The 26,890-nt window shown below is 49.9% G+C and overlaps 1 protein-coding gene across 3 annotated transcripts in view; it reads left to right on the top strand.

Moving 5' to 3' along the window:
• The window catches only part of LOC149857705 (somatomedin-B and thrombospondin type-1 domain-containing protein-like), a 36,479-nt gene extending 9,818 nt beyond the window's left edge, over positions 1-26,661 (top strand). The window contains exons 2-5 of one of the 3 annotated variants that reach the window (XM_090062584.1): positions 9,627-9,809; positions 12,178-12,268; positions 22,470-22,628; positions 23,568-26,661. In XM_090062584.1, the coding sequence (XP_089918710.1) occupies positions 9,627-9,809; positions 12,178-12,268; positions 22,470-22,628; positions 23,568-23,673 (539 nt within the window). In that variant the 3' untranslated portion in view covers positions 23,674-26,661. Of the gene's footprint in view, positions 1-9,623; positions 9,810-12,177; positions 12,269-22,469; positions 22,629-23,463 lie in introns of all 3 variants that reach the window. The other 2 variants (XM_090062583.1, XM_090062585.1) reach the window with 2 other exon arrangements.
• The last annotated feature ends 229 nt before the right edge of the window (positions 26,662-26,890 follow it).

Below are 26,890 nucleotides of genomic sequence, written 5' to 3'. Positions count from 1 at the left end.
ACCACGGGGACTATCCTGGCAGTTCCTGGGGATGGTGATTAGCTGGCCAGAGAACCATAGAAACTGAGGGCAGTTTCATTCATCCTCAGGTGGGTAGTAAAGATCTGCTGCCATTGGCCCATTCCCTTAGAGCCACCAACAAACATTGCCCAAGATTTTCTGAGCAACTCGGGAGCTGCAGAGCCAGAGTGGAAAGAACAACAGTGACTTGTGGGCATTTTCCAGAGAACCTGTTCCAGCGTTGCTGCTCGGGACCCAGGCCTGGACAAGAGGGAATGGTGAACAAGATGAGGCAAGCATGACGGCTGGCAGCCCTGCTGGTGAAGCAGCCCTTCTTCTGTTCCAATGGTATTCATCTGCTGAGCAGTGTCGGGCCTTGGGAAGGGAATCTAACTGTGTTGCTAGGCTTTATCCAGTCATCTGTGACCTCAGCTGCATTTCAGCAGAGGGGAAAGGCTAGGACAGCATTTCCTGGGGTGCAGACAGAAGAGCAGCTCCCCGTTGCAACTCCTAGCGCTTTGCAGAAAGCACTGTGAGTTGCCAGTGATCCCCCCAAACAAACAGAAATTTGCTCTTTGGGTCCAGGAGTTGGGGATTCCAGCTGAAACCTGGTGTCCATAGCAAGGCCACTCCCCGCTCCTAGCCTGGAAGTTATTTTCGGCACTGGATGGTAGGGTCACTGGGTTGGAGCCCTCCCCCCCCACCGCAGGAGGGGGTGGGAGCTCCAATCCACCCACCCCACCCTCCAGTGCTGGCCAAAAAACCCCAGACCATACTCCCTCTGTTCCTTTCCCCTCCTCCCATTCTGAAAATAGTGACAGGCTGGGAGCTTGGCAGACACAAGTTACAGAACGTGCTCCATTTTGGACCGTGTTCATCTAAACCCCCATGCAATGAAGGTTCATGGCATCGGGCCCTTTTAAAGTGGTCTGCAGCCACACATTCCTGTTTGGTCACAGATGTAGAGATCTTTCTGAGGCCAGATCAAGCAAAAGTGATCACTTCTGCCTGTGCCCCTGGTGATGTACGGATCCTCTTCACCACCATGTCCTCACTGCCTTTCCCACAGCCTGTGCCAGCTGCAAAACAGGGAGTCCTCACACATGCATGCAGCTCTGCTGGAGGGGTGGAGAAAGTGCCCATGCTGGGCTCGCAGGGGGAGGAGGGAAGAGCCCATAAACTCTCCCTAATCTCCACGGAGATTAGCCCAGTCACAACTCAGCTCGATTACAGAGCCAGGGCATCTGCCCAAAAACAAAAGACTCAGGAAGCTGTAAACAATGTAACAGCACCTTGTTGGTTTAGAAATGGATTCGCTGTCAAGAGGTTGGAAGAGTTCAGCTGTGAGAGGCTGCGCTTGGCATCATTTCATTTTGGCTGGAACCAACCTCCCCTGGAGCGGAGAGAGCGCTCTATCGCTGTTGGGGCGCCGTGGAATCACCGTGGTGAGAGGCTGGGGTAAAACCAGCCAGGACAAAGCCAGTACAGGGGGTAGAAATGGCTCACCTCTCTACTACTGATGGCCCCACTGGAGCCTCAGCTGGGGAGCTGCACTTCTGGGAGATTTTAAGAAAAATGCTGTTGTGATAATGCTGGGCCACTGGGGACATGAGTGCATCCCATCGTCAAGGAGAATCTTTTCCAGCTTGATCATCTCGCCCTCCGGAAAATGAAAGAACTGCCCCCGCTACATTGCCAGTGTCGTTGCTTCCCAATAATTATGCTGTCAGTGTGTCCAAAGTTGTGTGCTGGACTTTGTTTTGGGGTACTCGGTCCCTTTCAAGTGGCCACTGGGAAAGCAATATCAGTGTGATGATCAGTGGAGACTGCTGAGCATGCTGGGCAGAAGGAGAGGTGAATGGCAAGGTGATATTGGTGGCATTTTACTTCTGGGAAAATAGCAAAATAGCCAGCTAAATCCTGCTGGGAGAATCTGCAGTAGCTGGTGGGGGTGTGGGAGGCAAGGTCTGCCAGCTTGGTGCTTTGATCTTGAGTGGCATTGGCAGGGCTGCTGAGACAAAGGCCCTGGTCTTCAATCAGATGGCCCAAAAGGGATCTTTCTGCTTGTGCAGAGTCCCAGGCACTGTGAAGGCCCCTTACCTAGAGATTTCCACTGTAAGACCGTGACCGAAGCGTGCAATGACACTCTTTGTCATCTCTTTGATATTCTGAAAGGGAATTTTGCTTGTGGTAGTCCAGCATAGATGCATCTTTGGGAGAGGAGCTTTATTCCCTGATAAATGTAACATGACCTGGCTGATCTTTAGCTCTCCTCAGGAGATGAACAATGTTCTCATCTACGCAAAGTGCCCTGAAACCCTGACAGAAACTGATGAAGCCAATAGCCTGGCAAATATCCCATCCGCCCTGGAATTCCAGCTCCGAGTGTCTGGAGCAGCCTGCGGAAAATTGAGTCCTGCCTGCTGTGAGTTATTCTTAATTAATTGTATTGTTTCTGGCAATAATGCCAGAAATATCCTGACGGGATAAACAAGGTCTCTGGCATGGCAGATGTTGGATCCTCCCAGCTGTATGGAAAATGGAAACCATGTCCAAAACAAACACATAGGATGGATTTAGCTCCCTAGCAAGTGATGTGGTACCAAAGTAACTACGTCCGCTTCCTTGTTCCTGCGATCGGGCTGGACCCCGTCATTCTCTCTTAGTGTTCCTCTTGGTCTGTAATCTGTCACTTCTCCTGCTTCTCTCCCTTGCAGTGCTCTTTTTGTCTGGGACTTGCTGTTCCTGTCTGCCTTTGGCTCCAAGAAACAAGCACTTGTGCTCTTAATGGGGTCCTGAGCTGTTGCTTTTATCAATGGTGAGTCACTGGATGGAGTTTGGCTCACCCAGCAGCACTGAGGGATGAAGCACTATGGAGCTGCAAGGTGTGAGGAAAGGGTTGCATTTCTGAGCTTTCCAATGGCCTTTGAGCTGTGGCATGGGAGAGCTGCCAGCTGGGAGAGCTTCTTGGTCGCTGAGGATGCAGCGTGCTGGCTAGGCCGGGGTTTCTGCTGTTCTGAGACTGCCTGCCCTGGAGAAGCGCAGAGCTGGGTGTGTATGACTAGCTTGGTGTCTCTATCAGGGAATATCACTAGTGCCTCTTTCCTCTGCCACTCTTTGCCTTGTCTGTTTGGACAGTGAATTTGTGGGGCAGGGATGGTCTCTTACTGAAGATGTGCATGTTGCCCAGCAGAAGGGGATGCTGGATTTGGCCGTGGTTTCTAGGGGCTAGCGCAATACTGTCCATTTCAAACTCCACGGTCAGTTTTTAAGTAGGCAGCCTGAAACAGCTCAAGCAAGGGCTGAAGGGGCTAACACCTCAGCTCTCTCAAAAAGCAGTTTGTGTTTCACCCAGCAGCATCATCCCCATCCTAGAGTACTGCTATCACAGCTCAGGAGCTGTCCTCATCCCTGCAGGAAAAGTTGTTACCCAGACCTGACCCCGGAGAGCAGCCTCTGGTGGGTTATGGCTGGCGGGGTTATGTGGTTCAGTATCTGCACCGCTCTGCAGAGGATGTGACGCAGCGTTTGGCAGGCTGTATACTCTGAGAGCAGGCTTTCTCTGGGCAGCTAGCGTGGACATGGCACGATGTGACTCACGAATGTTATTGGTGCCCTATGTTGTCAATGTGGCTGCCACTGGGCAGCTTCCAGACACATATCCCCTAGTCTTTGAGCAAAAAGTCACTACCAGGCCATGAAGAAAGGGAGTTTCTCAAAGTGACTGCATGGAGGGACTGATGCACAATGGGTGGGAGACAAAAGAGCAAAAGAGGAGGAGGAGGAACACAGCCACACAAGGGTTTGGGACGAGTTGAATGCACTCGCTGGTTCCACCCATTTCAGCCCTGCAGCCTCGCTCCTGCTCAAGAAACAAGTCTCCCTTGGCCTCCAAACCAGCTTTCTGGGAAGCAGGTGCCAGGCCACTGATAGAGGCACAGGGCTGTACTGGTTCCTTGGGCACCTGTTGGCCTGGGTTGGCCATGGCAGGAATGCAGTATTTGCTTGGGTAGTAATTGTTCTTCTCATTATGGGCGGCAGGAGTCAGCTCTCTGGACTGATGCTACCCCTTCTCTTGCTGAGTGGGCACCTACTGCCTTAATGTCAATCTGTCCAGGCCCAGCTGGGTTTATCGTCCCCTGTTTCCTTCAGCGCACTTGGTCCTGAGTCTGGAGTGATGCTGCCTAGACCTGCTCTGGTGGGGCAGAACGCTCTGCCGGTGCCCCCGCCCTCTGCCATGCTCTCACCCCTGCTAGGACACAGCACTCAGTGTCACTCTGGTCTCCCCACAGCTCTTTATCCCTTTTAGGTGAGATTCTGGCCCTATTGCACCAATGGTCAAACTTCAGGTTTGTCCCAGGGCTCTTCAGGGCCTGCCCCACAGATCCTACCTGTTGAAGGACAAGCAGTCAGGGAGTAGGGACGAGGCATTTCACCTCCCATGACTGGAGATGGACAGTCTTCTTTTTTTAACTAGCTGCAGACTATCTCCAATTGCCCCTTTAAACAACATAATCAGGGCAGCTATTGACTCCAGGCCCCAGCACTGCGTTTGTAAGGAGGGTGTGTATTAGTCTCCCGGAAACTGGGAAGCCAGGCGACTTGCCTCGTGTTTGTCCTTCCAACATGACATTGCTCCTGGGGGCTGCACTGTGGTATGAAAATAGATGGACTTCCCCCAGTGTTACCCTTCTGAGCCCTCTGGGTGTGGGGCTCATTGTGAGCAGACCCAACATAGTGTGGTGTTGGGAGAAGTGGATTTCAGACCAAAGCAAATAAGCTGTAACGGGAGATGAAGCGTGCCTAAGCCATTAGACAGGGCGCTGCGAGAGACAGCGCAACAGACTCGGATACACTGCGTGTGAGCAGAAGTGCGGGACCGAGCCGGGGGCGGCCGAGCAGTCACAAAGCATGGAGACGCGGTGCGCGCGGCAGGACAAATTCACTTCCTGCACGAGGGAAGCGTCTCCCTCTACACCCGACTGTCCCAATGCCAGTTTCTTCAGTGCCTTGCAAGGCCAGATGTCCCCGCCTGGAAAAGGAGCTGAGATTTTTTTACCTTGGCGCCGTTATTGGGTAGCAGGGTGATAAGGCCCAGGGCAGGTCCAGTTTCCGACATAAATAAGACCCACACAAGACACATCAGGCTTTAGGGAGCCTCCATGCCTCTTTCCAGCCAACGTGGGGCTGAGCTTCTGGAAACCAGCGGAGTTTTCTTTTCAAAGGGAATTCCCTACGGTCATAAATATGACGGTGTTACTCCATGGGGGTAGAGACCTCTCCCGCTGCTGTGGTCTGTCTGTGACTGCCTGCAGACTCTATCTGTAGGGATAGTTCGTGTGTGTAATTCCTAACCAGCTCTTGGCTAAGCAAATGTTCAGGGTTAGGTACACAACAAAGGATTGATCCCACTGCATTTGCTCCCATGAGAAATGCTTACTCCCATAAGCTTTCCCAGTGAAGTGGGTGAGGACATTACCCATGAGGACAAGGATCTGACCCACTGTCATGGGTGAAACACCCCGGCACTTGTGTGTGTGTGTCCCCCCCCTTCCCAGCTCTCTCCCCAGCAGATGCATGCCCTTTGTGTGGGGCTTCCTGTTCTCATGGGACCCTCTGTCTCAGAGAAACATCCCCTCCTCCCCCAGCATCCCCCTGCCTCTGCCCTTGACATGGAAATGGGTGGGAAGGTCTGTGCACGCTCTGAAACAGGCAAATCCCATTACATGGTGTTCAAGAAGCAAATGGGCAAGTGTCAGAAAGCTCCGAGCGTGCTGGGGACAGGAGCCCCCTTTACGTCTGTCGGGGACTGGCCTTTGTGTTGCACAGAGCTCCTTACCCTCAGCGTCTGGCAAGCAGCCGGATTTACTGAGGTGACAGGTAGGGTGGCCATCAAGGTACCTCAAGAATAGAGGAGAGTTGCATTTAGTACAGCTGTCCCCACCACCATGAATGTCACGTGCCTCCCGAGGCTGGGGGGCATGGTGAGCTCCCACAGGCGATGGCGGCGTGGGCATGGTGGCGGTGAGCGGGGAGCTCCCACAGGCGGCTGCAGCGGTGTCAGTGGTGGGGGGTGCCAGGCGGTGAAAAATAGCGGACATAAAGGTGTCCAGTTTCATATCAATAAAGGACAGAGGGCCAGAAAACCGGACTGCCCTCTATAAAACCGGACAAATGGCCGCCCTACTGACAGGTCTGCCCACAGCTGCACTGGCCTGTCCTGGGATGGGCTCCATCTCCCACAGGCAAGAAGTGTGTTGTCTTCATGGCCTGTTTCTTCAGGACTGCTTGTTCAGCCATAACCTCTTTGCAAGAAGGTTTTACAGCTAGGCTAACACCTCAAATTATTATGGGCTAGTTCCTCAGCCAGCCTAAATTGGCTATAATGGTGGTACACATACTTACGCGACCTAAGGATCCAATCTGCTGACTTGATATCACTTCAGCATCACATTTGCTCTTCCAGCATCGAGTAGCTGGTCTATTTTAGATACAGGTTTCGTTTAGTTTTATCCCCAGTGGCCTGACAGCCTACACAACGTTGCATGCCGCAGCAGCAGCTGAGTCATGAATAGAAGCCAGGATACCTGCTATCAGTCACTGGGCCTCTCCACCCTCGAGCTTCTTTTTTTCCTTCCTTTTTCATGTCCTTGTGATGAAGTATTTAGCCCAATTTGCGTATTTTCCTGGAATTTGGCAGGCCATACTGTGAGCGCTTTTTCTATGGCCTTGAGTTTGCCATCACCTGAGCTGTCAACTGTGCACCTTAGTGCCCACATTACCCCAGCCACCTGAGCCTCTTTTTTTTTTTTTTTAATTTGAAGAAAACCATCATTGAAAGAGTCATTTAGTTTTGTGTAGGAAATAAGGGGGTCAGCTTCAGTGCCCAGAGAGAATGAATAAGCCATGTCCAAAAAGGGAAACATGCATCTGATGTTGCACTTAACGAGGGTGTGCAATTATTGTGAATGTGTATGCCATCTGGCTGTGTGCAAATGGCAGCAAGGCAATCTTTTGCCTGTGCCTTATCAGCTTATTCATAGTAGAAATATATCATCTCTAACATAGCATGTAGTGTGACTACCAGGGTCTGAGGCAGTATCATCAGTCTTGATACCCTTGTGATAGCCTGACATGCAACCCAAATGGGGTTTAGTTCCCTGTGTTTCTTGAGGAACACACTTCACAGTGGCCGTATATCCAAAAGGGCTCACCCTCATTTATGTAAAATTAAGTCCATGCAGCTAATTCCAGGGTACTTTGAACTGAGCTTTAGAGCTGTATGAGCAGGTAGAAAAGTCTTATTTTGAAACTTTCATACTGAAGGTAAAGTCCAAGAGTTTTGTAGGTAAACATGCCAAGAGCTTTTCATGACTTTGAGCCAGCTTGGCCAGCTGTTGAACAGTGGGCTGACTCTGAGGTGAGTTCATGTTTCCAAATTCTAGTGTAAGGCTTTAGCAAACAGGTTTTACATGCCAGTGGAAAGAGAGGGATGCTGGAAGAGAGCCAGTGAATTCTAGCTCTTTCCTATGGCTAATCTTCTGATATCTCATTATGGTCTTTAGGCAGTTGTCGTTATCCTGTATTGGCATGACTGGATGCACATATGGGATTTTAGTTAATCTGATTTTGTAATACAGGATCAGGAATATTATGTTCTGATTTCCCTGCATCCTATTAAAATCAGATAATCTGGTCCATTTACCTGTTGGTTATATTTATACATCCACCCCAAATACTTTGTGCAATCCTATAGGTGCCTGGTTACTCTTTTAGAGAAAGGGAAACTGATGGGGTTCACAGAGTCCTCTGAGATCCACCCCAGTTATTTCATCCCATCTTCAGTATTGGACATTGCAGCCAGCACTTTGACTTGCTGATTGCTTGGTACAATATCCTTGCTACTGTTTGAGATGGGGTGGCTGTCCTTTGCTGTTGGACTAAGTACAATCATGAGTCTCCGACAGTCAGCTTGTTGTTAGCACAAGATGAACCTCTTTATTTCTCTTTACCTGCCCCATGCCAACATCATCCTGCAGCGTCTATGGACTATCTAAATGACCTGCTGTTGGTTAATTTACATTTCATTGCATATTTAGAGAGAAATTCTCATCTGCTGTCAGTGGGCTTGGCTCAACTGAAGTCAGGGGAGCTGCATCCAGTGACACCAGCAGAGAATCAGCTTGGGAGTATTTAATAAACTAATAGTTATAAAACAACAGTTATTTAACAACAACAACAGTCATTTAAAATATTACCACCACAGTTTGATACCAGTATAATTTAGCTGCCTCTATAGGAAAAATTGGAGTAAAGCAACTTTGCATTTGGCCTATTATCTCTCTTCCTAAAAATTAGTATTGCCAATTATCCCAAATGATGTTAAATGAACTTAAAAAAACCAGGGGTTTCAAAAAATCATTTCTCTTTACTTGTCTTCTAGTGTCGTATCTTGTAGGGTGCCTGTTTTCAAGCTTTCCCTTGCACTTATAAGGACCAGGGCCCTGCTCCTTTTTTTCTGTCTTTTTTTTTCTTTTAAAGAAAAAAACCCACATGAACTGAGCTCTTGGTGCAATCACATGACTACAGGAGCTGGGGCTTTAATAAAAATGCAGAGTCACATGAGATTGATGGTAAAGTGCATGTGTTGGCAAGACCCTTTTAAAAACCTCCCCCTTTCCCATAAATCATCCGCATTCAGAGGGTTCAGCTACTGGAGAGCACATTCATTTTCCTGTAGAAACAGCCGGCGTACTTGTTGTTGACTGGTACATGGCCTTTGCAGCATTGTTTGCAGCTCCCTCTGGACACCCAGTTCTGCTGTCTTCCTGCTGCCATGGGCACTGCTGACAGGTCTATGACATATGATAGGCCATATGCCCCTTCCCCTCCCCTCCCCTCCAGCTGACCAGGGCTATTCAACAAGCCCTGCTGCTGTGACGCACTGCACACTGTGGTTGGGGGGGAGATGTTCCCTGGATTTCCACTTCACAGTGCACTGCAGCAGAGGAGGGGGTCTCCGCTGGCAAAGGCTACTCCCCGTGCCGACCGCGATGGGAATTCTGGGCAGGAGGCCTGAGTGCAGTGGGAACTGTCCGAGAGCGCGGGAGAGACCTGGGGAGAGGGAGGGATGCAGTGAGTCAGAAGGAAGGAAAGCTGGAATGTTTTGCCAGTGGAGACAGGAGGCTTTATTAATTGACTGGGTTTTCTGGGCTGTTTGGCCTCCTCTAAATCCTCTGGGTTTTAGCTGCTATCTCTCCGGACAACGCTGTCTGATTCAGAAACAAGCTGCTAATCGAGTGTGTGGAGAGGAAGGCAGCCCCTTACACTCAGTTAGAGAGATGGTGGGAAATGTTGTGTTAGTTTTTGCTGCCATACTGATCTGCCTGCCTTCCTTCCTTCCTTTTTCTTTTTCTCCCTCCTTTCACATCTCCCTTTCTCTCGCTATTCTCTCATTCCTACATGCATAACACCTTCTTCTTTAAGCTGTTTTCCTCTCTTCCCCCAAAACCTATTTGATCTGTTCCTCGTCTCTCACCTTCTTTCCCTCCATCTGACTTTTTCCTTCCCCCCTCCATTTCCTGTTTCCTCTCCCCACATCCCAACATTATCTCATTTTTCAGCAGCTGTCGACTGCATGGTGGGTTCCTGGGGTCCCTGGAGTAAATGCAGCTCCCTGTGCGGGGTTGGCAGCAAAGACCGAACGCGGCAAGTCACAGTGCCACCTCGAAATGGAGGGACCCCCTGTCCAGACCTGAAGCAGCGGCGAGGGTGCTTTGGAGATAGCCCTGTGTGTGATACAGCTAAAGGTAAAGCAGAACACTTGGGGGATGTTCCCCTGCCCCCAAGGATATGGCTGCCTGACTTGCTTTTGGTCTTGTTGGAAATCCTAGCTGTGGCTCAGGCAAGCTGTCAAAAGCGGTCCTCCAGGCCTGGGAAGAACTGGTCCCAAGCTCTTCTACCCCCACCAGTAAACACTACATACGGAGGGTACCTGACACAATTCTTTCCATAGCAAAGACCTTGTTAGGATGCTTTCTCCATCTGCTGAGTGATCCCAGCCCTCAGTTTGTACTGGAGACATGGCAAAGGCCCCATCTGCCCGCTGGGGCTGCAGCAGAGAGTGGAGACTGCTTTTATTGTGGGGCAAGAAATGGTCTCTGTTGGCACAGGGGTTGAGCACAGCTTGCCTGGCCATGGTGGGAAGCAAAACCATTTTAAAACAGAGCTGGAGAATGGTAGCATGTGGCCTGCCAGTGACAGATGAGTCAAGGCACTTACTACGCAGAAAACGAGCTCTTTTACCCTGGTTATGAAGGTGCTAATGAATGCAATTTGACCCAAGAGGCCATGTGGTTGGTGCCTTGCTGTTATATAATACTTTTTCCCTGGTAGGTCAGATGGGGAACACGAAGTGGGGAAGTGACTGGCTTACTGTCACCCAGCAGACCAGGGGTAGAGCTGGGACTAGAACCAGGTCTATTTAGTTACAGCCTAGTTGTTTGTCCACAGAGACAGATAAACTAGCAGTAAATGAGGCCTCACTGCCTCACAGAGAGCTCCATCTACTTTTGGTCTTGTCTACACTGCAAATTGAAATCATGTTATAACTAGGATCCCCACCTGAACTGTAACTGTGGTGTGGATGGGTAGCTCTGAGGTGCTGAGCCACATACAGCCTCAACAGGCTCTGAGGGAGTCAGGAGTGAAAGGTTGAACTGCTTTTAAGATGAATCTAGACATGCTCGTGAGAGAGATGAGCCTGCAACAGCAGGGAGCTGATTCAATGGTCCAGTGGTTCCTATGATGTCGAAGGACCTGTGAGATCATTGACACCTTGCAATGTGCTGTTACTTTTCCTGCATCGTGCATTATAAAGCTAAAGATGACTGGATTTTTAGCAAAAAACCTAGGTTTTATCAAGGCAGACAAGGTTCTTTGGGTGAATCTGACATCTTTTATTAGACCAACTTAAATAGTTGGAAAACATTTTTTTAGCAAGCTTTCAGATTTAAAAACCCTTTGTCAAGCTGAGGAAGTCTCTGCACTTGGTGTGTGCTCTTCCTGGATGGAATGAATTGTAAAGAAGCTCAACCAGATGACAGCTTTTTAAACCCAAAAGTTTGCTAAAAATGTTTTTTTCCCCAACTATTTAAGTTGGTCTAAGAAAAGATATCAGATTCACCCAAAGAACCTTGTCTGCCTATGTCCTTAGACCAACATAGTTACAACCTACACTCCTGTAGGTTTTATCAAAGCCTGCACTTTATCTTTTTTTCTGCTTAAACACCTTTAAAGAATTTGTGGGCTACAGTTAAAGATTGCAACGATAAACTAAATTAGTCCCAATCTGGCCAAAGTCCACACTCATCTTCACAAACACGTCCCACCCCTTTCAGCTGTGCATACAAGTGCATGTGGTTCAGAGTTTTACCTGAACCCGTTACAGTCCTGTTTATCTCCTATCCTGCTGGACATTGCCATAGGAATGACTGTGATCAGCCCCATCAGGAATATGGGGAAAGTGGGTTCTGCTGAAGTCAACCCAGTCTTTGTTTCAGTGTTGTATAAATACATGGAAGCACTGTTACCCTATTTACACTGAGGTTAATGGACTCGTGTTTGAGCAGCAGGCTACTGTCTTGGGAACGACCACTGTTGAGATCAGTCTCTTCCGACTGGTTGGCTGAGAAATAGTCATTAATTGTCAGAACAGGAGTTGGAGTTGCAAGTGCTGGATGTAAGTCTGGGCCCTGCCACCGATTGGTGGTGTGAGACTAGGCCAGTTGCTCGTTCTTTCCTCTCCTCCGTTTCCCGACATCCCGCCTTGTGCAATGTTCTGCGATTCTTGGCTGCAAATAGCAGCTTGTTCTTATGCCGGGTGGTATTATTAATAATGAAAAGGGGCCAGATCCAAACTCAGGTCATGGAAAAAGCTCCCACTGGGATCTCTGGGCTCTGGATCAGGCCCAGTGTCACCATTATTTTTTCTAGTCCAGCCACAGGTGTGTTAGCTTTCCCTTCTGGTCTGTGTCCCTCACTGTCCCCCAGCCTTGGTGGGACCTTTGGTTCACAGGCACCCCCTGCTCAAATCAGCTCCTTTCTGTGTCTCCAGGTGAGTGACCTTCCCTGCTGTTGAATTTCTTAATTTCTTGCCTTTGCTGTTTTTTCTGGCAGAGGTGGCTAAGATTTTGCCTGATTCCTACAAAAGGGACTTCAAGGACCCCTGGAGAAGACCTCACATGCTGTTGAAGGAGAAGCAGCCAAGGTAGGCGAGATTCGTGAGCGACTGAAGTGCTCACAGCTCGCGCTCGGTCCCTCTTGTCCAGGCTATTCTCCCCGTCACGTGCTGCAGGCTCCGGTGAGCCTCTGAGTGCAGGGTCCCTTATAGACCCCAGCCAGCTGGGGGAGGGATCTCGTTGCAGCCACAAAAAGCTTGACCTCCTGCACAGAGAAGATAAAACAATGAGGGCCACGGAAACCCTCCTGAGACATTCCCCGCCAGGGAGAAATATCTGAATCTTGTGCTTCTCTCAGACATGTAACAAGCTGCCTGGGCAATCTGCTAACAAGTGTGTAACAGGTGTCCCTCCTGCCTTGGTCCTAGGACAGCACAATGGACCGAACTGCTCTCAGCTGCGTGAAATAGGGGCTCTCTCACACCATGGGGAAGGTGTTAGCAGCTCCCCCTCTCCCTCCTGTGAGGGACAGGGTGGGAAAAATGCGCCGGAGTGAATCCTCCAGATGTTAAATTAAAAGTCTCTCTGCTTAGGGATGGTCTCAGAAGTAATCTGTATTGCACAGTGGAGACAAGGGAGTTTACACTTTGTGCCCCTTGTGTGTCCTTAGAGAGGCACAGGGAGGCAGTTGAGGACTTATACCAAGCAAAGTGCTTCCGCAGGGGCTGTTCACACAGCTGACCAGCAGATAGTGCTTAGGGATTGTTAAAGCACAATTAACTCTTAAATGGAACATGGAATTTGAACACCGACAACTCAGTGTCCTAAAATCAAAGTCTTACTTTATTAGTTAAGTATTATCTCAGCAGTTTCTGTATTCAGAGAGAGAGAAAAACACTTAGTACAAGGATCTCACCCAATCCCAGATGTTTCTTTGTCTCACAGTTCCTGAAGCAAAGGGTGTGTCGTTAGCTGGGATGATCCAGACAGGTGTTGAAAGCTGGATTCATGATGTAAATGATGATGATGATGATGACAACACTGAACTTTTTTGCTTCCCCCTTTTAGGCTTTTCTTTAACTTGACTCCTTTGATGACTCCTTGCTTTTGGATTGGTCTATCTGCAGTCAGCTTATTGTTCATATTTTATCCTATCAGCATATTCCTTTGTTCAACATCCCCATTACAAGCGCACCTCGTAATTTTGCCCTTTTCCAGTGTTTTACTTTAAGCATTGTCCACTGGTCTCCTTTATCACCTTTCATTAACATATCCAATCATTTCATCCTTCTGATTCAGCTGATTAGTGCCAAGTTCAGTTAATTTGAGCTAGTAACAAACCTATTATTATGTTGTGCTAGAAAAACTTCTCACAGTGAAAGAAAAAAGAAAGAAACATCATGCGAGCAAACTCAAGGCCATAAGCTGCTTGCAAGAAACAAAGCCAGCTGATATTGCAAACACCAACAAAATGAAAAGTTCAGGTAACAATGAGGCTATACAGAACTTTAGGCTGAATATAAAGAAAACTTTAAACAATGCTATGATTTACCGCTCTGTAAACAGGTGCAACTTGAAAGCATAAAATACGAGAAGCTACCCTAAAAGGGCCTAATTCCTGTTGATTTTGATTAGACTAGTCACTGCCTCAGATTTAGGCAGATGCCCAAGTGCTTTGTTAGACCAGGGTCCTCGTGTGGTTTTCTGAAGTGCTGAACAACCCACAGCCTTTAATAAAGTTAGTGAGAGCAGAGGGTGTTTTGGGTAGGCTCAGACCAAGCCACTGATTGTGGCTGTGCCTAACTTGAGCTGCCCACAGTTGATGGACAAACTGATAGAGGCTGGACTAGGCCATCTATGCTGTGGCTACCCCACCGTGGGGTAGAACAGACTGTATGTGCATGCTTCCAGATCCTTTCTTCCTTCCTTCCATCAGAGCTCTCGGCAGCCCCTTCCAGGTCACTTCAGATGTTTTCCTGGGCTGCAGTATCAAGGTCTCACGATGCCCTTTGCATCCTCGCTGCTTGAGTCTCTTTGCATTTCTCCTTGTTACTGAAGCAGAAGGGTCTGTAGCACTAGAAAGCTGGTGGGCATCAGTGGCAGTGATGTAATCTAATTAGTCGGGGTTAAGTCTTGTATTCCCCTTTCCCACCTTCATCACATCACCCCTCTTTAATTAACCGCTCTTAGCATGGTATATCGCTTTCCCAGTGAGAGGGGGTCTTGGACCGCTTGGGGGCTGCTCACTGAACCCTTTCATCTTGGCTTTCTTCCCTGCCACCCTGACAACTCTCTCCTTAACTGCTGGCTTCAGCCAGTGGAGCCAGGAATGTTAAGTAGGATCATTAGGGAAAGATTATATTGCCAAGCAATCTTCAGTGCGTGGAAGAGAAGAATTACTTTCTTCTCCCCCACAGCCATTACTGATCTCGATGGCTGGCTGGATCCAAGCAGTGTCCACTGGCTGGGAGCTAAAGCATAACTCTACTGCCCTGGCAGCTCCCCTTGCAGAGTGACACATTGACTGAGTCACTTGTTGCTTGCAGTTTGCATCAGGGTTTGGGCCACGTGGCTGGCCCAGAGGAGAGGCTGTGCTCACCCAGACAGCACAATCCTTTTGCACACTGTTGCCAAGGGGCCTTCTAAAGCAGACTGAAGATTGGCGGCACAAGGAGAAGCCCACGGGGCACTTATGCAGGGATCCATCAATTCCAGATCACAACCTGGGTAGATGAAAGTGCTGGAGGATGAGGGGAGGAGATTTCCATTCTGCTGGAGGAAGGTAGTACATAGGAGGCTCAGGAGCTGCTTGTCATGCTCTGCCCTCCTGCGTGGTCTCTAGTTTGCCTCCATGCCATGGGGACTTATCATCAGAGCAGAACCGAGGAACAGCTTGGTTAGTGGCTAGAGCAGCAGACTGGGAGACAGGACTCTCAGAGTCTGCCCCAGTCTCTGCCCCTGACTCCCTGCAATGTTTCTTTTCATCCTGATGCCATAGTTTCCCCTCTCTCTTGGGTGGATGGCACATCTCTGCAGTGTGAGGAGACTTTATTAATTCAATACTCACAAAAATTAGAAAGACTAATAATAATCCTTAGGGGTTTTCGTAATATGGTGCATGTACAAAATGCCACACAAATGCTAACTGTGCTCTGTGGAGGGGAGACAGGGTATTGGGTATTATCCCCATTCCAGAGATGGGGAAACTGAGGCAGAGGTGGGCCACCCAGAGGGGTAGTCCCAGAGTTGGATGTATCATGTAAGAGATCCTGGTGCTGGGTTCTGGTGGGCGTTGGACACGGGCACTGAATCTTTACCCAGCAGCACCTGTGTTGAGCTTGAGAGAGAGCTCTGCACATAGCAGCCTGCCAAGATCCTGCTCTCTGGCTTGGTATCTCCCCTGTAGCTCTGGAGAAGGAAGCATAAGTGACGCATAGTGGGGCATGGAGGTGCACATTCCCCCCCTCCTCCCCCCCCCGACAGGGCCACTGCTGATGGTGGCACCTGTGGGGGCAGAGCTGGAAAGCTCCCACTACCACCGCCAACGGCGGCACCTGCGGCTGCCCCTTCAGACTCAGGAGGCACCAGTCACCCATTCCAGGGAGCCTGTTTAAACTGATGACAGCAAACAAAAAGAGCCAGTCCATCTGACCATTGCACTGTCCTGGTGCTGGGAACAGCGAGTGGGAGGAAACCCTCCTTGCACCGCAATCATGTCACACCTTGTTACTGTCTTGTTGGTTCCTTTGCTGCAGGGCTGCGAGGCCTTCTGAGCTCTGGATGCCGGGGGGGGTAGTTTCTCTTGCCCTGGTCCAGTAGCTAGCTGAGACACCAGCTGGGCAGAGCAAAGGGGAAGCTGAGAAGAACTGGGAAGTCTTTCATAGCGGGGTATGGATGAATGGGAAGAGGGAGGCTGGGGGTGGGGGTGGGGAAGTCTCTTAGCAGAAGGGAGAGGGCAGGAGTGATCCTGCCTGCTGCAATCTGTTCTTTTGTGACAGCCCAAGAAGACACTGCAAACATAAGCTGTAATTGTCTGTTCATAGATTTCAGATGTTAGGGCTGGAAGGGACCTCGCAAGATCATTGGGTCCAGCCCCCTGCCCAAGGGGCAGGAAGTCAGCTGGGTTAGATCCCTACTAGAGTCCAACTTGAGTTTGGATCACCAAGTGTTGCAGGGTGTTTGTAATCAGGGATTGGGTTTGGACTGAAGCAGAGAGAAGGGCCAGGGGTGAGGGCCATCTCTGGAAAGGTTGGGAGCACTCAGATCCCAACAGGGATGGATGGGGCTGAAACATGGTTTATGCTAGAGAGCAGCAGTCCCTGAGGTGTGAACAGCTGCCCCTTCACTTTGCCATGATGGGTGGGCTAGCTAGCTGGAAGTGGGTCTGTGAAGATGTGTTTTGGTTGAGGTGCTGGTGCAGTGTCCTTGAGATTGAGAAGTGATCCATTTAGGCAAATCAAGACATCCAAGCCTTACCCAAGCAACTGCAGAGGTTGGACAGCTTCCAGGAGACAGAGATCTGCCTTGCAATATTCCAGGAATAACAAAGATCAGGTCTAGCATGGGGTGTTGTGCCAGGGAGAAGAAAAGAGCTGTCTTGGGAAGGATGTGGCCTGGCTGGGATGAGATGCAAGGCAGAGCTGTGTAGAAGCTGGCCCAGTGGCTGATATACCTCGATTGCCTGCATAAAAGAGGTGGTGACATTTGGGACCTACCTTAATTTTCCCCAGTGCAGAGGCTGCACATGAAGGAAGGAAAATCATTTAGTGAACCAGACTCTTTGATACAGCTGAGCAGTGTTGTCAGCCAGCAAACACAGTCAGCCATCGAGCACCTCATGGCACAGGTGCTGTCATCTGAAGGCCATGCCAGGCTCCCTGGGAGCTTGGGAGAGATGCTCAGTCACAAACAAATAGTCACATCCCGGAAGCCTCGTGCTTACGCATGTTGTTCCTCAGATCGCATCTGCCCTTCATTAGGAAATGCCTGGCAACTCGGAGGGCTGCCTGGAAGCACATGTGATGTGAGCTAAGCCAGGCCACTTCCATGCGGGCTTCAGAGTGCTCCAAATGTGCTACGGCACATGGGGAACAGCTCCAGGGCTGGGGAGCACGGCAGGCTGGGCTCTGTAGACATGACTGCTGGAAAGCCAGGATGAGGCAGGCCCTAGCGCCCCCCTTCTTGCATTCAAACCAGCTGCTCTGCAGGCTAGAGAGGGGCCACTTCCAGCTTCTAATCCCCACAGGAGTAGGAGCTTTGTGGGCTAGGTCCCCAGCTGGTGTAGACAGTACCTAATCAGTGCTGATCTACACCAGTTGAGAGTCTGGCACAGAGGGTGGGTTTACAGTGGTCAGCTGTGGCCAGAGGCATAAGGATTGAGTCCCTCTCTGCAACCTGATGCGAGCTCTTCTTTTTATTCTGAATGCTCTTTGCAGGGGTTGGGGGGAGTTTATCTAGTGCTAGCAGGGAGACAAGCCAGATTGCCTTCATGGGCTTCTTCCCTCTCTGCTGGCTCTGAGCTGTGCTTGGGACTATCATAGCTAGTCCTAAACCTCCCTTTGCAACTGCTGAGCCCCTTGTGAGCCAGTTAATTAGTCCCCCGGACTGTTAGTGGCCTCCCAGGACATGAAGGGCTGCATTTTACATAAGAACTTGACAGCTGCTGTCCTGAGGTAGACCAAAGGCCCAGAATCTTGTGGCAAGTGGTTGATATTTTGGGGAAGAGTATTAAACACAGGGCAACAAGGGAACTAGAAGAAACAGGTGCAAGCCAGGACTTTGCTGGGCTGAACTGACACACTCCCACACATAGGAAACCCTGCTTTGACATGCAGGCACCCAGATCCTCAGCTCAGTGGAGACAGGTGGTATTTCAGGGGCTTTGCTAACACTCGATCCTCTCCGTACATTTCATTTTCCGCCTGCCCCATCTAGCGTGGCCGGTGTATGTTTGGGTAGGCCAGGCCAGTTGCTGAGGTCCTGTCTATTCTGTAGGGCACGGGGAATGCCCCAGGGTCTATGCATTCTTCCCGAGCTGGCTCAGCCTCTGCAGGCAGTGAGAAAAGATGTAATCAGCTGAATGTGGAGGAGGAGTGTGAAGGCCCAGGGGGAAGTGCCTGAGGCCCTGTTGTGCTCAGAGATGTTTTCATTCTTCTCTGAACCGAACTTCTGCTGTCCCTGCTAGGAGGCTGCTCTGTTCAAGCCTCTCTCAGGGGAACGAAGGACTGCACCAAGGTGCCAGCAGGCGTGGTAGTGCCAGGCTCCTTCCATGACAGGATCCAAATGTCGGAGTCACCCTCAGCATCCTCCCCGGCAGGAAGGATGGCCAAAGACATGCAGCCATGGGGGATTTCCAGATCATTATCCTCAGAGTCCTGCCTGTGTGGCTTTCACTGCAGTTGGGGAGCCTGATGGCTGCAGAAAGGGGATGCAGCACCCACCGAAATGCCGCCCCAGTTGGGGTGGAAGACAGCAGCCACCCGGCCAGTCCTGGCAGGTTGTTGTATGGAATTTCCACCAAGGATATAAGGGCAGAGATGCCCTTAGAAAGGTGCCAGGGGATCCTGATATGCATGAAAACAGACAGCACCCTGCTAAGCACAGTAGGGACTCTACTGTGTCGCTGCATGACCCCGGCTTGGATGCCACGAGGCCATGTCTCAGACAGTTTGTCATGGAGCCTCTCAACAGAAGCTCCTTCTGTCCCCTTGCTGCACTATGGATACTTTATACTCAGGTACTATGGTTCCCATTTACTGGGATCATGGGCCAAACTCCCCTCTGGTGTAAGTCTGCGGGTACTGTCAGGGCCAGCCCAGTGTTAGCCTGTGCTTTACCCCTGTCTGGGCCGTCTCAGCAAAAAGAGGCTTGCATGACAATTCAGAGTGGGCTGTGTGCTGAGAAGGGGCTGGCAGTGCTCCTGGCCCATGACTTTGCTCTTCTCTTGGTGCCAGAGCCTCAGGGAGGAGACAGAGGCTTGAAGGATGGACTTTGCCCTTCAGCAGATGTGCAGACACCTCCCTTTGGACCAGGAATAGGAATGCAGACTGCGGAGGACCTGCTCAGTCATCAAGCCTGGTCCCCTGCTATGAAGCTGGGGGACAACAATACTCAGTTTTTAGGATGCTTAAGAATAGGCATCTGACACCCCTGCATCTTTGGACATCTAGCCTCAAATGACCTGCAGACTAACTCACTGATCCTCCCAGCACCCCAGGGACTCTATTGCTCCTGCCTGGCAAAGTGGAGATGCCATGGGGGCTGGACTCACCCAAACTTGGGCTCAGCATTCATTGCTATGCCCAACGCTCATCCACCCTGTGGCCTGGTGGGATTCACAGCCCCAAGTTATGTGCCTGGACTCCCCATACTCTGCATGGGGGGAGTGGGGCACCTCAGAATGGGAATCACAAAAACCAATGCACTGAGCCACCTATGCTAGTCAGTAAGAAATGCTGAGAAGTGGGGTGACTGAGGCCTAGTCCCTCAAGGGTAGTTTGATGCCTATGTTCAGGCTGAAGGAAGACACCGATCTCAGCCAGAATTCATACCCATGTCCCCTCCTCAGGCATTGTGCTCCCTTCCCAGCTCAGCCCTTTGTCTCAGGACTGGTGGTGAGGATTGTGCTGCTGCCTCTTACACCCAGCTGTTGGGGCATTTGCCTGGGACATGGGAGATGTTTGTCCACACCCATCCCCTGCCTGCTTTGGAGCAGAGACTTGAAGCCTGGTTTCCACTCTAGGGTATTTGGGGGCAGGTTTCTGTCCAGCTCTCGTGCTGCAGCTCTTACTTTGCACAACCAATGACACATTCACCAGAATGGAGGTAGCGACTCTATTGCATAGTGGCTGGGGCCCTTGTCTGGGCTGGGGGATCGGGCTCACTGGCCTCTGCTCCAACAAGGCCACCTCTCCTGAGCGTGCTGGCGGGCAGTGCACCAAGAGCGTCAGGCCTTTGGCAGCCTCTGCTCAGCATCAGAGGGCTCTGCTTGGGATTGTCATGCAAAAAGGAAAACCACAAAACTGATCCAGACCCAAATAAGAGGCCTGGGATAACGAATCCCCATGGGGAGAGTTGTATTTCTACGTAGTTGTTTTCCTCATCGTCCTCCCCTGCCGGGAGCTTGGCTGAAACTGTTACTTGTAAACGGGGGCAGTGGATAGTCCAAGCCAGCGTCTCTGCAGACCCATGTCACATACAAAAGCTGTCTGCTGGGGGATATATGCTGCATTAGCTTTTTCCCTGTTTCAGGGACCAGATTTACAGGACCTGGGGGAGACAGTCAGCTCCTCTGGGCCTGCTCCCCCTTTTCCTGAGGAGAAGAGGTAATGTCTCTGCTCCTGTTATTTCTGCTTGGGTTGGCACATACAAGCTTGCTTTATGCCAGCTAGCTTGGGCGCTGCTAGCGGGGTGGGAGCAGGGTGCTCAAGGCAGGTTGCGAAGCCCACCTGAAAATGCGTAACTACCCTGGCTGCTCACCTGCACTGAGCGCCAAGGCTGAGCTAGCTACTTGTGCCCATGGCAGCATAGACATGACCTGTGTTGTCCTGGGCTGGCTGCAATATCACCCTGTCCTTAGTAGAAGAGAGATGGCAGGTCTTCAAGGTAGTTTGGTGTCACCAGTGTGACTGAGTGGTGTGTTGTAGCAGGGGGTCACGGCAGATGCAATTCAAGGACAGAACTGTCTTTCACCTCCAGGACATCTGCTGTTTTATGCTCAGGAAAGGCCTGGTTTGCAGCAGGGATCAGACCACCTCCATTAATGAGAGAGGACGGGAGTCCCCTAGGGTGGAACAGGTTGCTTGGGCTGGGATCTGTGGTGGGGTTCGGAAGGGGCAGTGGGATTCAGGTGACCAACCTGTCCCCTGAGACTCCTCCATCACTGGCAAGACTGGCACTGTCTTGCTACCAGCATCAAAGCTTTGCTCACCCTGTCCTCATCAAAAAGCTGGGAGACTGTGGTGTCGATGCCCACACGGTCAAATGGGTCGCCAACTGGTTGGAGGGCCGCACCCAGAGGGTGGTAGTGGATGGGTTCTTCTCGACCTGGAAGGACGTGGGCAGTGGGGTTCCGCAGGGCTCGGTCCTCGGGCCCGCACTGTTCAACATCTTCATCAGTGACTTGGATGAGGGGGTAGAAAGCACCCTGTTCAAGTTTGCTGATGACACTAAGATGTGGGGGGATGTGGGTGCACTAGAAGGGTGCAATAGGCTACAAGCTGACCTTGACAGGTTGCAACGGTGGGCGGATGAGAATAGGATGGGGTTTAACACTGATAAGTGCAAGGTGTTGCACATGGGGAGGAAGAACCGGCACCACACTTACAGGTTGGGGAACTCTCCTCTTGCCAGCACGGAGACGGAAAAGGATCTTGGAGTCGTCATTGACTCCACGATGAACATGGGCCGGCAGTGTGGGGAGGCAGTCAAGAAGGCCAATCGTACCCTATCATGCATCCACAGATGCATCTCGAGCAGGTCCAGGGAGGTGATCCTCCCCCTCTATGCGGCACTGGTCAGGCCGCAGCTGGAGTACTGTGTCCAGTTCTGGGCGCCACACTTCAAGAGGGACGTGGACAATATGGAAAGAGTTCAGAGGAGGGCCACTCGTATGATCAGGGGTCAGCAGGGCAGGCCTTATGAGGATAGGCTACGGGACCTGAACCTGTTTAGCCTCCACAAGAGAAGGCTAAGGGGGGACCTTGTGGCCTGCTACAAACTGGTCAGGGGGGATCAGCAGGTATTGGGGGAGTCCCTGTTCCCCCGTGCGCTGCCAGGAGTGACCAGGAATAACGGTCACAAACTGGCGGAGGGTAAGTTTAGATTAGATATTAGGAGGCGCTACTTCACAGTCAGGGCGGCTAGGGCCTGGAACCAGCTTCCAGGGGAAGTGGTGCAGGCTCCTAGCCTGGGGATTTTTAAAAGGAAGTTAGATGAGCACCTTGCCGGGGTCATCTGACCCCGGTGCTCTTTCCTGCTAAGGCAGGGGGTCGGACTAGATGATCTACCTAGGTCCCTTCCGACTCTAGCTACTATGAAACTATGAATATCTTTCCTCTGGTAATTTGTGCCCTTGGGTCCTTGAGGGGTATTGGAGCCATAAGTGCAAAGCTGGTAGATCTCTTGGGTGCCAGTGACAGGTCCAAGAGTATCAACCGTGCCCTTTGACAAATGCATTTTCCCACCCCATGCTGGTCTTCCTTTTCCATGTAGGCCTGCAGAAGCAGAAACCCCCTTCACAGGGGTGTTGGCATGTCCCACCTAATCCATTACGTCTCCCTCTCTCTCCAGCTACTGTGTCTATTTTCGCCTGAAGCAGGTGGGAGCTGCCTGCCGGCTGCACTTCTGGAGCAGCCGTCTGCTGAGGGAGCGGCGAGTCTGCGTGGAGTGCCAGGGGGATGCTGTGGGCAGCCGGAGCCGATGTGAAGGGGATGGGCTGCAGGGAGCTAGGTAAGCAGCCTCGACAGTTAGGGGCGATTGTTGGCCCCATCTCCGAGCCAGCCCAGCCCAGCCCAAGGGAGTGAAGTGCTAAGAGGGATTCTGGCCTTGGAGGGTTTTGTCTGCCTGTCCTGACAGGTGCTCTCTGCAGGCTCCAGCTTGTCTCAGGGCAAGTCCAACCCAGCTCCACAGGCTGCGAGGTGGGACAGGAGTCATGGGAAGAGCTGAGGGGGGAAAGCAAAGGATGCAGAGCCCTGGAGGCTGAGAGGCTAAGCTACATGGGGAAAGCAAGGGGAAGCCAGTGGGACATTCAAAGGGAGGAATGACACCATCCCAGCAGCTTGCAGGGACTCCCAGCAGTCCAGGTGCATGAAGGGGACTTTCAGGGGTGGTAGAAAAGAGAGCCGAGTTTGAAGACACAGAGAGAAACTCTGCAATTGTGCCCATCTTTACTGCTTTGGAGAGGAGCCGTTGGCTTTTCCCTTCCCTTCCTACAGATCATTGTGCTAATGCTGATTTTCCCCAAAAGCTCACTGCCTCTGGGTTGACATTTCTGGGTGCCCAGCAGTTCTTTTGGCTGGGATTATGCTGTGCTGGAGCTCGTGGCTGACGTCTGATGGATCAGTCATGAGCCTTGTGACATTTGGTGGTTTTCTTAAAGCCTAATCCCTTGGAGTCAGGTGATTACACTTGACTCTCAATTTTCATTGTAAAAAAGTCAATTTTAGCTTAATTTTTGGTAGAGAAAAGTGCCAAGTTGTGAAGAATAAAGGCTCAAAAAACAGTTGAGTACTTAAAAAGGCCCCCACGTTTATTAAATTTTGGCAAATTGTATGATTTTTTTCAGCATCCCCTGATGATCAGATGCCAACATTGTTCAGGGAGCTCTGTTGAATTCTGGGAGACAGAAGATGAATGAGTCTTACCTATTGGCAATGTTTCCCATTTCAGGACATTCTGGACTGCTGCCTCCATCGCTGGGTGCCAAGGCTCATGGGTCCAAGAGTCTTTGCAAGAAACCTGCACGTGTCCTCCATTGTCCCTCTTATTTGTGTAACCGTCTGACAACTTGGGTCATGAACCTTAAAAGAGGAAGTGAGAGAGTGACACATATAAGCTGGCAACATGGCGGTTTACGGCTTTCTGTCACTAGGACATGCCGGAGGATGAAGGAAAAGCCTCCTCTGAATGAAGTTCTTGCTGCCTTTCTTACCTCATTTCACTTTCTTTATAAACCCACACTTTCTGTGAAACTGTTTTTTTCATCACAAAGCTATGTATTATTTCAAAGCACAAGAATGTCTCATTCTTTTAAACTTTATACCTCTGAAACCTTGCTATCTACCTCCAGCATTGCAGATATTGAAGGCAACTCTTTTTCTGTGTTTCTCACTACTTTGCAGATTTGTAATAAAAGAAGAGAGAGAAGAATATTGCAATATCCTTCTTTTAAAAGATTGGTTTTTTTTAAATGCAAGGAAGAAGAAAATTGCTAGTGCCACTGCACCAAAGGTAATGATGAAATACATGGGAAAGAGGTTAAATCTGAGAGAGGAAGTGATGTCATGGTTACATGGGATAACATGGACATAGCGTCATAGTTAGCGGTGGAGTCATTTCTGAAAAATGAGTCATTGAACTGATTTCCCAGGAGGAAAGTGGGAATAAAATAGGCATGTTTAGTGTTAGCCAAAACCTAAGGAAATGTCACTTTATTTTTCTCCTGTGCTGTTGCATGTACCTGTTCAGAGTTGCTTCCAAGGTATTAAAGTTAGGGTCATTGCTTTTCTCTTGACCCTTCAGATGATTTGAGTGGGATGGGGTACTACTTGCAATATCCTCTTTGCAACCCCAACCTAAAGGTGATCAAAATATTGACTTCTACCTTGAGAAAAGCCTAGTGAAATTACATAAGAGGTTGTCATCTTTTGTTATGTTTAACACTTTTCGGACTGATGTGATATATTTAAAATATATCATATGATCTCTTCCCCCAGTAAATCTATTTTACTCCCATTCCTTCCTGTGGCCCCTATTTCAGTTCATGGCAAACACACAGAACAGGGTTTTCAAGCTTTCTATTTAATGAATAAGGTTACACTCACATGCACTTTCCCCAAAGCCTCTGGAGTTGCTACCCTCTCCTCTGAGAACATCAAAAACTCAAGGCAAATGGTTAATAGAGGACTTCAGGTGCTGTTGTTTTGACAATGGATCCTCGTAGCTCAGACCCCAGGATGTTAAAATCCCCGTCATTGAGAACTCTGCTTGACTAAGCATCTGCAAAACCAATACTGCATTTTGTTTTGTTCCTCCCGGGTTGTATGTGGTCACCTCTGCTGATGCATAGTGTGCTGGGGTCTCGCTTCCAGATCAGACCAGAGGTGACTGGCCCCAAGTATGCTTTTCCCTCTTGCTACCCGGGGCTGCTTGTGTCCTGGCTTCCAGCACTCTGCAGGCTCCCTGGGGCTCCTCTCTCCTCACCCTGCTGTGCTGTGCTTGTGCTTGTTTTTTTAAAACTGGGCCAAATGATGGTTTGGTTTCTAGACGTAACAAGTGATTCAGTAAAAACAAAATGTTTCCCCACCGGATGGTTTGGAAGCCACCCAGTCAGAAGCTGGACGCCTCTCCCTTGTTCAGATAGAACGTGTCCATGAAGCCAATGGCCAGTTGCCCAGCAATTGTATCTGTAAAGTCCCTGTGTTTCCAAAGCTGCTACTGCCTCTGCAAATAAGCTGCTTTGAGTTTGACAGACGAGCACACTCTGCTGCCTGGTGCTGAGCATTCTGGGCTCCCATTAATGTCACAGGATTGGGCCCCAAGGTTGCTGTTGACTTCAGTGAGTTTCAGATTAGGCCTGTGGTCTACTGTCACCCTGCAGCGGACCAGTTATACACATCAACTAAAATGGCCAAAACTAGGCTGAGTTTATAACAGAAGTAAAGCTGTTTCGGTGGAACATTGTTCAAGGATCAGCGTCTCTTACTATAGCAAGGCGTGCCTTGGCATCGCCTAGCTCCATTAATATAGTAGTGAGACCATTCTTAGATGGGTCCCTTTGTCTGTTGACATCATCTTTTCAAAATTTCCTCGAGTTGAAGGCACCTGCGTTGTTTTATCGACAGATGATCCATGTCCCTTTCAGGGGCTGTTTTCTCCTTGGTGATGCAGTTGCATGTGCTAGTCAGAGCTGTTCTCAGGAAGTCAGGTTCAAACCTCAGGTAAAGAAAAAACTTGGAGAATATGAATGTACATGCTTCCAGCTTGGCCCCAGACTCTTTCTTCTCTGCTGCTGCTTCTTGATGAGAGCCTGGGTATACGGTCTCACTGCTGAACAGCATTACCCAGTGATTGCTGCAAGTAACTGTCTTAGTCTGAGTGCCGTACCAGAAGAAATCAGCATGATCAGAACATGACAGAAGATGCATCTTCATGGATGCTCTCCATTTTCATTGGGCCCTACGGGAATTTCTGTCTCCCATTGACTTTCAGTGGAAGTTGGGCGTTTAACTTACTTTGGCTCTTCTGAAAATCCCAGCCATAGATATTGAAGCCAGAAGGGACAGTTTTGATCGACAGTTTTGTGTTGTCTGACAGGTGGTTTCTGCACAACGCCATTATATTTTGAAGTGTCAACCAACAGACTCAAGATGCTTTGGTTGGCTTTTGCCATTAACATTTCTGTGTGTGCTGCAGAAACTGGCAGGTTGTCGCCTCTGTGTGTGTTAAACAAACACATTTCTGGAAGGAAGCAAGAAGCAAGGTTGGTAAAAGCACAAATGGCTTCTTCCTGGTTTTTAATGTTGTAATAATTGTCCTGAAGTTTATTACTTCCTGTATCATTGACAGTCACATCATATGCTACAGGCCTGTTACTGTACGATATCATGTAATGACTCCGCTTGAATTGCATTGAATAAAGGCATTAGGAAACCTGGGGGTGTTGGCTGGAGACATTTCAGGAGTGGATGAAAGGTACCCCTGGCTATTATAACCTGATTCCTTTCTAGAAGAAGCATTGGAAGACTGAAGATGGCTCAGACCCTAAGCTAGGAAAATCCTAGAAGTGGTTAACACTGGATGCTGAATTCTGGTTCAGTGCTGGATGTTAAGAAAATGCCATTTCACTTTTGTGATCAGGCTATTCCATGATCTGGTTTCTTAAGGAATATCCGCATCACCTCCTGAGCAGCACCAGGTACACCACCGAGGATTAAGCCAGCATGCTCCCTGCATGCTGAAGCTCACAAATATGCTGATTAGATGGCTTGGCT

The sequence above is a fragment of the Crocodylus siamensis genome, chromosome 9 (genome assembly GCF_052110815.1).
Source record: "Crocodylus siamensis isolate JL-2025a chromosome 9, ASM5211081v1, whole genome shotgun sequence".
Lineage (NCBI taxonomy): Eukaryota > Metazoa > Chordata > Crocodylia > Crocodylidae > Crocodylus > Crocodylus siamensis.
The sequence above is the reverse complement of the archived record's forward strand: the minus strand, read 5'-3'. Positions and strand labels throughout refer to the sequence as shown.